General features: G+C 36.6%; 1 protein-coding gene across 1 annotated transcript in view; it reads right to left on the bottom strand.

Moving 5' to 3' along the window:
* Nucleotides 1-8705: 8705 nt before the first annotated feature.
* Nucleotides 8706-13308, bottom strand: part of LOC127551614 (pancreatic lipase-related protein 2-like) — a 30332-nt gene continuing 25729 nt past the window's right edge. Inside the window, exons 12-13 of the mRNA XM_051981504.1 lie at nucleotides 12229-12396; nucleotides 8706-8988 (exon numbers count right to left, since the gene is read on the bottom strand). Of these exons, the coding sequence (XP_051837464.1) occupies nucleotides 8925-8988; nucleotides 12229-12396 (232 nt within the window). The 3' untranslated portion in view covers nucleotides 8706-8924. The remainder of the gene's footprint in view (nucleotides 8989-12228; nucleotides 12397-13308) is intronic.

The following is a 13308-nucleotide window of genomic DNA, read 5'->3' as shown; positions in this document are numbered from 1 at the left end:
CCTGAAGGGGACATGTCCTTCCTTGGGAATGGGTGAACACAAGTATTTGCATCTTCTTAATTAGAAAGATTTTGTGCTTCAGAATTTAAACCATATATTCATTAGTGCTGTCTTTAATGATGTCTGATATAGTTTCGAGTCCCTCTTTTTTTCTAGAGGCAGAATGACAAAGGTAGTAAAATCTGAATGCAGGTATATTAATCAATTTTTAAAATATCATCTAACACCCCCCCCAAAAAATTCATGGTTTTGATCTCCTAGTTCACTGCAAATCTGAAACTTCTTTGTTTAAGCAGTTACGTATCTCAATTCTTTCTCTTAATCTCCATCTTTTATGTTTCTTACTAGCCTATAATTTCTGGAGTGTTGGCTGTCAGGAGGAAGGCAAAGTAGGTGATTTTCCTGCATTGCAAACTATCATTATTAACACAAGCTGCATTAGTAATGGGCCCATTATTGCCACTAAAAACATTTCCATTATCTGATAAGACAAAATTACCTGTGCATCTATAATGCTGGGGGGACTGACAGGGACTGTTTATGGAGTTCCCAGTGCCAGCTGCTGGTGAATTTCATGGTATAGTTGAAGGAGTTCTGGGTCTGAAATCTGCAGACTTGGATTTGAGACTCAGTTTTGCCATTAACCTGCTATGTGTTTCTAGGCAATACTTCTCTTCATTCAATATCTTTATGTCCTCATCTGTCATAAGCACATTAGATTACATTCATTCATTTATTTATTCATTCATTCTATTAAGTATTTATTATTTGCCAAGTACTATGCTAGGTGTAGGAGATGCAAAGGCAAAAATGAAAATCCTTATTCTCAAGGATTTTACTTTCTACAAGTGGGAAGCAGACACATATACCTAGATAAATAAAAGGGAAAATATATGCAAAGTAACTAGATACTAAGGTCAGCAACAGTAGTGGTAGAGAGGGGTTTGGCAAGACCTTGTATAGGACAGTTCTTGAGCTGAGTCCTGAAGGAGGCTGGGAATTCTAAGAGGCAGAGATGAAGAGAAGAGCGCCTCAGTTATTGCAGGGGATTTGTTGCAAAGGAGGATGGACTGCTGTGTGTGAGGAAAAGGCCAATTGGGCAGTAACAGTATGCAAGGAAGAGTGATGAGCAGCAGGACTGGAAAGAAAGAAAGGCTGGAGATAGAGCATAAAGAACCTCCCCTGTGTCTAAAATTATCTTCCTCTTCATCTCTATCTCTTGGTTTCCCTTGCTTCCTTCAGGTCCCTATCTGCGGTAAGAAGCCTTTCAGAGATCACTCTTAAAATTAGTTCTTTCCCTCTAAGATTATCTCCAATTTATCTTGTGTATACAGTTATCCCCTCTCTGTTGGAGGTAAGGTATTCCCTTCATCTGAAAAAATCCTCTTAAAACTTCTTTGGCCCTCCATATCAGAGAAAAGGTCTGAAATGTTTTCTTTTTTAATGGGGTGTTTACAGTACCTTATTTTAAAATTTGGTCTAAGTATTTGGTTCTATGTCATCTGTTGGTCTTTCTATGCAATCTGCAGCTTCCACAAAACTCCCCCCCAAATCCCATTTAATTTCTTATGAATATTTGGGAACTGCCATGGGGAGAGTTGTGATGTGGAAGGGATAATTATATATCATCTTCTGCATAATTGTTTGTAGGTTATATATTCTGTTAGGTTATGAGTTCTTTGAGGACAGGGAATGGTGGTGGGTTTTTTTAATCTTTTTTTTTTTTAATTCCAGTGCTTATCACAGTCCCTGGCACATAGCAGGCATTTAATAAATGATTATTGATTTGTTGCCTTGACTTTAAATGTAAAACAGAAGCGTGTAAGGTCCTATCTAGCTTTAACTTTTCATGAAACCATCTTTGCATTTATTGTCTTTGACTTTATTTCTTTGTATCCATTAGTGTTTATTTATTAATGATAACAGGATGGGGCAGATATTCAGGGTTTAGTCTCTCTGGGAAAAGATCTTCAAATAGTTTGTTTTCTAAGGATATTAAAGTGTTCTTCTGGAGGCAGTATGGTATTTTGAGAAGGGCATTGGACTAGAAGTCAATAGACTTCAGCCACTAATCTTTTCTTTATGACTGGGCAAGTCATTTAATAGTGCCAAACAATGCACTAAATTTTAGGAGTAACTTCTCTCTTAGTTTCCTTCCCCCTGCTTTGACTTGAAGACCATCTTATCTGGGGCTCTCTGAGAACATTCCTGGTTGTATCTCTTCTCTTACTTCCCTAATCTTCTTTGAAAATTTCAGTGTAGGTCCCATTGTAAAAGGTAAGAAGGCTTCTCTGGTTTGGTAATCTCTGTTGATGCCCTAGTTTGGAGGATGCTTAGAACCCCTCCCTGTTTTCCTTGTTGCCCCTATCACCCCTTCAAGTTCTCCCTTGGGTGTTTCCAGTTAATTCACAAGGTATTTCCTAAATGAATGAATTTATTTGCCTTCAGCACTGACCAACTCATCTTGTTCTTTTTTACTTGAAGTTCTAGGAAGAGAAGAGTTAAATTATTGAAAGAGGAGAGTGATCAGAAATGGTTCAGGGTTTGAGATATAAATTTATAGTTTTGGTGTAATGAAAAACTTCTTTGCAATTTGAGCTATTAAATTAGAATAGGTTGCCTTAAGAAGTAGTAGATATCATTTGATGGAAGATCTTGAAACAATGGCAACATGGCCCCTTTGGGGGGAAGTTGAAGGAAGTTCATAGATCTAGAATAAAGAAATTGATGGCTAGAAAGGTTAGGTTATTTGCCAACATCTCATTGATAGCAGGATGTGTAAGAGGTAGGATTTGAACCCAAGTCCTCTGGTCTCAAAGGTATTACCTTTTCCTCACTATCTCAAAGTACTTCCCTTAGAATGATTGGTTACAGTCTATTGACATCTAAGTTAAGAGTCTCATTCAGATAAAAGCTCCTAGAGTAGAGTTTGTAATTATTTGAAATTACCACTCTGCAAAAGCCAAAGGAAGGTTAGAAAAAGAATTATTCAGAACAGCTAACCACTAGCTAGCACACCAGACAGCATATGAGTTTCCCTCATGGTAAAAAGGAACTTTTTAGGAATATAGTAGACATTTTCCCCAACATTTGTTGTCTCTTAAGATACCATTGGTTTAAAAGTAAGGGATAAAGGAAGATGGAAGGGAAGTTTGTTGTCTAATATATAATGAAACTTCATTATTCCCATGGAGTAAATTGTAGCTGCAGATCTGAGCATCAGAACCAAGAAGCAGGTGTGACCCTTGAATCTTCCCTCCTCTCTCAGGGGCTTTGATTCCAAGCTCTTTCTTCCTTATCCTTAAGAGGGTACCAGTCTTATATGCAGCATGTCATGTCATGTCATGTCATGGAATTTAGGCTAGAAAGAACCTTCAGTTTTGTTCAACACAATCCTCATGCTAGTGACAAGAAATGGAGACCCAGAGATATGAATTGACTTATTTAGAGCTCCCATATTATACAAAGAAAAATTAGAATTTAAACACATCTACTGATCCAAATCTAGTGCTGTTTTTACTATAAAACATTATATTCACCTACCTTTTGGGCAAATCGGAGTCCTAGTGAAGGTTTTGCTCATTAGTTTTTAACAACCAACTTTTGGCCCCACCAAAGTACAAATGATACACATAAGTTTAATCTGTATTATTTACATTTACAACACTTAAGTCTAAACAATCATTAAAACAAAAAATCAAGCCTTGATTTTTAGAGTCTATTTCTGAGGCATAAATATTCATACTGGAAATTTAACCATCACTCCCATTAACTAGCATGAGGTGATTCCAACATAACCCTGGTCCCAGATTTCTGAACCTAATTTAGCTAAATTTGCCTCTTGGTTCTGTGTCTTTGTGTTGCATAATTCAGGGTAGAAATCTTGGATTCAAGGTCTCCATTCTGTGTGTGTCTCTCTGTATTGGATTACCCAGATTCCCAGATGGTTCATGGCTCCAGATGCGGGAGTTGTGCTACTCCAGCTATGTCTGTGTCTTTGTGATGGCTAACTCTGCGTCTCAGTCCTGTGTATCTGTGTCTATACCGGGTAAGTCAAGAGTGCTAATTCTACACATATTGGATTGGGTAATTTAGGTAACACTTAAAAGATATCCAAGTTAAAGATTCAGAAGGATAAGAAAGCACAGAATGAATACTACAAGAATTTTCTTAATTTTCTCCTAGTGATACATTTAGCAAGTTATATTTTCAGGAAAAGCGTGACTATGTATACCATAATAAAAACTTGCAAGAATCATAGTTAATTTGTTCAAAATGGCACTGGTGTTCTCCAAACCATTTTAACAGGAATAGTCTTTAACAGCTAAGGAATGGAAACTAATTATCTCATACTAGAAAGGGGACAAAACCCTTTTAAAACAGTACTAGAATGAAGATACAAAAGCCTCAAATGATGTTCCCTGGGGGGCAGCTGGGTGGCTCAGTGGATAGATTAGCAGGCCTGGAATCAGAATCTTCCTGTGTTCAAATCTATCCTCAGACACTTACTTAACTGATTAAATCACTTAACACTTTTTCCCTCAGTTTTCTTGCCTATAAAATGAGCTGGAGAAATGTCATAGCAAGTCACCCCAGTCTTTCTGCCAAGAAAACCCCAAATGGGGCCATGAAGAATTGGACATAACTCAAAAATAACAAATGTTTCTTGCATTAAAATCAACCTAATTCACTACAAAAAGGTAGTGAATAATAATTAGACAAGAACATTGAGCATTTGTCACTGCATTATGCTCTTAGTAAGAAGAGCTTTAGAAAATTTACTTTCTATTATCTGAAATAAGATGCATTGAGAAATTTGAGTTTGTTTTATAAACTGAGCTTTTGAAATCGTGCAGACCCCACTTCAGACATGTCATAGAAATAGAACATTAAAGTGTTTAAAATTCAATCAAAGGTTTGTGACAAGTGGCCTGATATTAAAATAGCAGGAAAATCATTTCAATATATGTTTTGAACATGATTTGTCCCAAATAGCATTCTAATAGATAACACTGATTATATGGTAGCCAACATAATTTATATATCCCCAACACTATGCTTTTGTCAGAGACATTGTTAAGGAATTTGACGCATATGCAAGAGAACAATATATGTCAACTGAAATATATACCAATTAGCTTTAAATGGGGAGCTGCAATGAATGATATGCACACATGCTATACTTATAAGTAATCATATGCGGGCTAAAGTAGCTTGCGTTTCCAAACAAGAAGTCTTTTTATGTTGTCATTTAAAAACTCTCCTCTTTCTGAAGGTCAAGAATAAATAGTACCATTAGCATTAAAAGCGAGTAAAAGGGAAAGTCATTTGTTGTTCATTTAACATCCCATTTTTCTGAAATCATTTTGTAAAGCATTCATTTGTTCACCCTCCCCCCCACTTCCTTTAGAGGTTCCCAAGACAAGGTAAAGACTATTCTATATTCTATTTATTAGGAGTGGATTTTTATTTTCTATTGTTAATTTTAACATCTTGATTCAGTGGGATAGTTGCTGAAATTATGAGGCTTGCTGAGGTGACCACGGTGAAGGATAATACCCATAAATACAGCTGTCCAAATCATTGTTAGCACAGTTGGCTCCAGCAGCTGGTACTAATGAGGCTAAGGGGAAAGGTTCAGTTCACATCTGGGCTGGTCTAAATCTTCATTTAGCAAACAAGGACCACCACAACAACCTGTCTGCCTGTCAGATGCTGCTGCTTTGGTTATGAGGGTACCAGGTGAGACAAACACAAGGAACCTGAGGGCTCAGTGCCAATCAATACTCTGCACAGGAAAACAAAACAAATCCCAACAACAAAAAAAAAAAATCCCCTAGCATAAGAGATTCTGTTTGTGGGAAAGAGAGGCTGGCTTCCTAGAGATCATAGATCTGAACTAAAAAGGGCCTCAGGGTCCAGTGAGCCCTTTCATTTTACAGTTGAGTAAACTGAGACCTAGGAAGGTTAAACCTTGCTCAAAGTCAAATAGGTATTTTTAAAATCAGGTCTTCAGACTCCAGGGCCATTGCATTAGATATAGGACACTTGGATACAGACAATCAAGAAGCATTTATTAAGCACTTAATGCCAGACTTCCATGCCTGGTGCTGGGGATGTAAGCACAAAAATGAAACATTTCTTGTACTGAAGAAGCTTGCTTTCTATTGTGGGAGAAAATATCTACATAAAGTATAGAAAATTTTGTGAAACAAACCAAAGATAAATTTGTGCAGGGAGGAGGTCTGAGTGTACTAACAGTTTAAAAGATCAGGAAAGGATGGATGGAGAAGGTGCCTCTTGAAGAGAATTTGGGGGTAAACAAAAGATTCTAAGAGAAGTGAGGTGAAACAATTCCAACCAACCTCTAGAAAAAAGACCATCTATACAGAGTCTCCTTAGGATCTACCCCAGGAAAAAAAATGGAGTGTGAATTCCAATACAAAAGTGTTGTATTTTGGAAAACTAGCCCCTTCTGGACTTCACAATTCAGACCTAGTAGCCTCATCAGCAGGTTACTACCTCCCCCTGGAGGATTCTGGGGTTATATCCTTCCCAAACACATAAAAATGCCAAATTATGCAAACTCATGCAATTGCCCTCGTTTCTCTAAGATGGCAGATTCCTTGCTTTGTGATAGAAATTGTACCTGTCCTTCATCCTTCAAAGTTGTGGCAAGGACAGGAAAAACTTTTGGTTAAAACAGTTTCCTAATACTGCCTACTAAATAGCAGAGAGAACCAAGTTCCCACTGAAATAAAATCATGATCGCTTGAATAATAAAATCAAGTTTTAGGTGAACATTATTAAAATTAGGGTCTGAATCAGAGCAAAAGCATAAATCAGTTTTCTAATGAATAAAAATGAATGAAAGAAATGAAAATGAGCCACAGTAAACAATTGACTTCCATTTCAAATATAAAAACTGGTGTGAAATGTATACTTGGAATCAGAAGACCATCTCCTCTGCTTACTAACCAAGTCACCCTCCTTTGTGAATTTCAGTTTATTCATTTGTAAATGAGGATAATAATACTTTTGTATAGCGATAAGCTTTAAAATTATTTAAAACAGAATTATTGGGAAATAAGCACATAAGTTGTGTTCACACATATATTCCTATCCTCATGTGGCCAGATCAACTTGAGCTTTCACATCACATAATTAACTTCAGCGTTTTTCTCTGTTCTTTTCCATTTAAGGTAACTACCAAATGAGACCATTCATGCTTTGCCTTGGAGTGCTGAATACCCCTGCCTTCCCTGGTACCCCTCCCCTATGATAACCCCTCTGTGGAAGCAACCCATTTACTCAGTAGGTGTTCATTGGTGAAAGGACAATGCTGCCCTTCCGTAGTTCAAATGACAAAATGAAGTATTGTTCTTGAATTTGGGAAGAGGCCAGGTCAAAATTGCTGGGGAATCATTGAATCACTCTAGAAACAATGGCCTTAGCAGCCATGGCTTATGACATCTCATTGGGTAGGTGGGGGTCTGGGCAAACATTTAGTCTCAATGGCCTTTGGAAAGGAATAACCCAGCCTCTGCTCTGTTTGGGGGCCAAAGTCTGATTTTGGTGTTTAAAGTAATACGAATATGAATATTAATAATTATGATAATGACGACAAACCTCAAGTTGATGGAATGTTTTAAAGTTTGTAAAGCATTTATCTCATTTTCCTTCAATTGCTTACATGTTCATGCCCCAGTTTTAAATATGTATGATTTAATTTCATCTGAATTCCTTAGGAGTTAGCATGCCACCCCACCCCATCCAGCCCCACATCCCCATTATATTCTAATTAATCTCCCAGCATTACATCAGCTCTTCAATCAATGGTCCAGCAGCTAGGTTTGAGTCAGAAACAAACAGACTCAGGTTGTCAGAAAATGTTTCTTAAATCACTATGGATTGAAACAAGGTGCTCTGAAGATCTGTATGAGGTCATAGGCAGTGCTAAAACCTCTATTTATTTTGCCAATGAGCAAGTAGGCACTGAGAGTAATTTCCCCAATGAACTGTCTTTGCCCCCTTCCTCTAAATTGTAGATTATTATTCTTCCATTTAGTACTATACAGTCCTTAACAAGCCTCAATTCCTAATGGTTTAGGAAAGATTCTGGGATCTATTGTGGTCATTGACTGTCTCCTTTTGTTGCATTTTCTTCCTGCTACAGCTATGTTATTGTTTTCCCATCACTGTCCATATTGCATTATGAAAAAAGCCTCTTAATTGATGCTGCATATGGATGTTTCTGACAACATTCACTGCCAGAAAAGTTCATTTAAAATTTAAGATGATTAATTCTATACAGCTGGGTGTGTTTCTGGTGTGTTTCATTAGTGTCCATCTCTTGTTATTTTTTTTGGTATGTTTTATGCATGTTCCTTTTGGATCTGATAAGGCCATTTTTTTTTTTTTTTTGCATAAGGCAGCATATTGCCACCTGTGGAAATTCAGCCAGCATACGAGGACAGTCCTCAAAAAAGAGTTTTGAATAGTGTTAGACATCACCAGTGCAAAGTTTTGATCGATTCAGTTCAACCAGAATATATTAAGCACATGCTGTGGGTACCAGTCATGGTGCTAGGCGCAAGAGATATAAAGACATAAGTGAGACACTTTGTGCGGTCATGAAACTGTTATCCTACAACATGTGCCCAGATAAGATAGCAAGTATATACAAAGAAAATGGACTAATTCACTTCTTTCTTCATACACTAAACATTTATTGGGTACCTTCTGTCTGCAGATCACTAGGGGAGACAACAGAGTTTAAATGAGCTGTTACCCTCAGAAAGCTTCCAATCAGGATAATAAACAGAACATGGTGGGAGGCTAGACATCAATATTACACAAAACAAGAGGGTGAATTTTACAATGTTATCACAACAAAGTCACAGCAAGACCGCCAGGATTTACTTCTAGCAAGAAGAGAGTGTTTGCAGAACCTCTTCCCGAACAGTATCATTACTACAGAAATGATACCTGTGGAGGTAAAAATAAAAATATCAATAGGAGGCATATTTCAGGCTGGTCAGCCTTGGTCATGTGAATTTGACTCATTTGTGTTTTGTATATGTAGAAGGTTGGGTGCCATTGGGCAGTCAAAAGACCTCAGTTTAAAGCCCCATTACTAAGAGTTTTTGGGGAAATCCTGAGCCCTCCTATAGATGATTGAATTGTATGGTCTCTAAAGTACCTTCTGAATCTAGAACTATATTTTATATATATATTTTTTCATATATATACATATGTATAGTAAGTAATATATTATAAAACTCCATCAATCCATATCCCATTCATTTTGAAGTCTGTGTTAACTCACACTCAAGTCTTCCTAATCCTTTCCACTTTGGGGGAAAGAGTGCAGACATATAATTTCAATAATAGAAGCAACTCTTTTTATGGAAACTCTTTCCAGTTTTATGGAAACTGACACTATTGGAAGTTGTACGTGTTTGTTCAATTTTCATTTCCCTAATCAATTACTGAAGGAGAAAAAAATTCCTACTTCATTTTTTAAGTCCAGTCTCGTTAGTAGTTGTCTACCCTAGAAAGTCAGGGAGTGAGCCTAGATCTGTGATTTCACTGGAATAAGGAACTCCTTTATGAAGAATCTCCTTCCACTAATGCTGGCCTCCCCCCATTCTTTGGAATTTATGGTCTTAGAGAATTGATCAAGACAGAGTTGTCAAATTGTCTTTTTATATAATGATCCCTGCAGGCTGCAAATTGGCTTAGTTTTAAATATAATATTATCTGTGCTTTATTGTATCTTATCTATTTTGTTGGGGGTAGCTACAATGAATAGAGTACCAGGAATGGAATCAGGAAATGTCATCTTCCTGAGTTCAAATACGACCTTAGATACATATTAGCTGTGTCACCCTAGTCAAGTCACTTAACCCTGCTTGTCTCAATTTCCACATCTATAAAATGAGCTGGAGAAGGAAATGGCAAACCATTCCAGTATTTGCCAAGAAAACCCCAATGGGGTCATGAAGAGTCAGACAAGATTAAAAAATAACATATCTATGTTGTTAAATATTTCCCAATGGCATTTGGTCTGCTTTGAGCCCCACTAGGGAGAGTTATGGACTGACCACATGATTAATTCCTCTGACATGAGTTGTGCAGAGTCACATAGCCTATTATGTATCAGATGTAAGATTTGCACTCGGCTCTGAGGCTTACTATCTATCCACTGTTGTTGTTTTCCCTCTACTGGATTGATGTTAAAGCCCTAAGAAGTAGATTTTGGTACTGGATACAATACTGAGTTAGACCAAAGTGGGCTGAAATTGACCAATTGGTAGTAATTGATCCCCTTGGGAATATCATTGTAAATTGATGAACTTCTCTTTAAAATCCTTTTTCACATAATATAATATAGGCTCACTGAGAATGGATATTGTTTCTTTATGGACACTTCATTTTCAAGTAAGTTTGTAGGTACATTAGTTTCCAATTAATATTTTCTTTAATATAATCTTTGAAGACAATCTCCCACTTCCATGCCTTTGTATTTGTAGTCTTTCATGCCTAGAATGTATTCCTTCCTTACATCTGATTCTTGGAATCTTTGATTTCCTTCAAAGCTTGGATCAATAACTGACTTTTATATAAAGCTTTTTTTGAGCTTTCTGTCCTCTATCCTGACCCAGTTGCTAGTGTTTCCCTCCCCAAATCATTCTGTATTCATTTCCTATATATTTTTCTTTAAATTAAACTAAAAAAATGAACAAGTATTGTTTCTTCCTCCCACTTCCCTACCCCTACCCCGTCCAAAAAGAATAAGAGAAAAACAAATCCTCACATCAAATAGGCTTAGTTAAGCCAAAAAAATAATCCCAGATTGGCCACATGTATACAGATGGGATGGGGTCTTTTATTCCACCCTCTATATTTCCAGCATTCAGTCCAGAACCTGGCTCAGGGAAAATACTTCATAAATGTTTATTGATTAATTGAACTCTAAGAGGAGTTCACAGTTATCGTGGATAATAGGCTAGCATTGGAGTGCTGAAGAGATGGATTCTTTTCCTGCCATTGACATATCCTAGATGTGGAACAGTGAGCAAAGCCTTAAACCTCTTAATATCCCAGGCAACTCTCTTATACTTAATTATATACAAGTAGCCAATGAGCATTAGTGGAGTTTCCACCCAGCTTCTATTATAGGATGAGACACATCTTTTCCCAAAACAAGGCAATCTATCTTTCAAACTTTCTCCAACATCAGACCTCCAGTTATTCACCTTTAGCCAGGTTCTGTTATAGATATCTTCTTCCTACTACTTGCACTGACTGACATTGATCAAGCTCATAAAAATTAGCCTAATAATTGATAAATTATGCTATAATTGAGCACCCCAAATCGATCAACATAGATCTGCTTAAGGAAGATGTGGAGTCAGAACACCTGAAAAATTCTATTCTAATTAAAGTTCTTCACTGAACTTCTCTAGAACTCAGTTTACCTATCTAAAAAAGTGAAAGAATCATATTAGATGAATTTATTGGGCCCTTTCTCTTCAATGAGAATAATTAATTATTTTGCCTTTTCAAGACTTTATGTTCCTTTTATTTTCCCCTCACCTGCTATTTCTTTCTAAAATCAATTAAAAGACGATTGATGTTTCCCAGAGGAAGAATTTTATCATTCAGGGTCAGGCTCCTGACTCATCTCATATTCTCAAATGCTATGATCTTTCATATCTTTCCATCAAATACATTTAAATATTGAATAATAATATAATGATTCTTGGAATTGGTGTCACTGTCTTTCCAGTGGTGCTTCCTAGAAATTTTCCATAGCATTTATCAGGTGGCAATTCACTCTGGTCTAGACTAGGTTCTTTTTTGAAGTTGCTACTTCTTGCTTTTAACTAACAGCTTATGGTCTAAATGAATTGTTTGGTTTTCAAAACAAGCAGCAAAACAGATAAATATACTTGGTCAAGGAGTAAACTTTGAGTTGGGAGAGTCATGAATTTGAGTCCTGATTGTCATTTATTGACTGGCTGAGCAAATGAGTTAAACTCTCTGGATCTTAGTTCCCTCATCTATAAAATAGGTCCAGAAATTATCGTATTACCTACCTCACAAGTTTTTGTGAAGAAAAAAATAGTATAATTTAGATATTTAACTTAATAAACTTAATGAAATTTTAAATTAAAAATATAATTTAAATAATAATCATTATTATATCCAGAATGTACATACTCTGTTCCATCTTCACCAGTTTGCACTGTGACCTTTGAAGCACCTAATTTGGGCCTGAAGAGGTTGATCACATTGTTGTACCAAAGGAATTTCACCTGTTCCACTTTGCCCACATTGATGTCAACATCAATCTCCTTCTTATGACTCCCACCTGGTCTCAGAGATCCCCTTAAAGTGGAGAAGCAAGGAAAGATCATGTTAATGAACTATGAAATTAGGAAACCTGGAAATCCATTTCCTTCCCAAACTCACAAGAAATGGCTAAGTCTACAGTATTTATAGATTGGTCTTGGGTAGGTTTTGAATGATTTCAGAAAACCAAAAGCATATTCTCTTACAACACAACTTGGGAAATGATGGAAAGCTACTTTATCCACTGGCCCCCCCCCCCACCCCGTCTGTCTCTCTGTCTCTGTCTCTCTCTTCTCTCTCTCTCTCTCTCTCTCTCTGTCTCTCTCTGTCTTTCTCTCTCTCTCTCTCTGTGTCTATCTCTCTCTGTCTTTCTCTCTCTCTCTCTCTCTCTCTCTCTCTCTCTCTCTCTCTCTCTCTCTCTCTCTCAGGAACCAACATCCAGCTAAGGCAGCCTACAGATACACAATTATCTTTGCCTTACATTTTAAAAAATATGCCACAGATCATTCCAGAGTCATTTGCATGGCACCAAAATTGTGTGTGTGTGTGTGTGTGTGTGTGAGAGAGAGAGAGAGAGTAGAATGTTGACTTGATTCAAAAATAAAAGTGTAAATTGAATGAAAATACAGATTTTTTTGCTTATGATACATGAATACTCCACTTTAAGAAAAATCCAATATTCCTATATCAGAAGTTACAAAATAAGTAAATTATAAGGTATTAATTCTAAAAGAATTAACTCCAAGACTTCCCTCTTCCCTACTGTACACTGGAAAAATCTCTTCTCTTAACAAATTTTGTCTTCTTAATCTTTAAAAGGAAAGGATTGGACTAGAACATGGATTCTTTAAATACTTTTTATTATGAATCTCTTTAATAATCTGGTGAAACTTATGATCCCTTTTTCAGAAAAAAAATGTTTTAAATACATAATGCAGAAAATTACAA

Source organism: Antechinus flavipes, chromosome 2, assembly GCF_016432865.1.
Source record: "Antechinus flavipes isolate AdamAnt ecotype Samford, QLD, Australia chromosome 2, AdamAnt_v2, whole genome shotgun sequence".
Taxonomy (NCBI): Eukaryota; Metazoa; Chordata; class Mammalia; order Dasyuromorphia; family Dasyuridae; genus Antechinus; species Antechinus flavipes.
The sequence above is the reverse complement of the archived record's forward strand: the minus strand, read 5'-3'. Positions and strand labels throughout refer to the sequence as shown.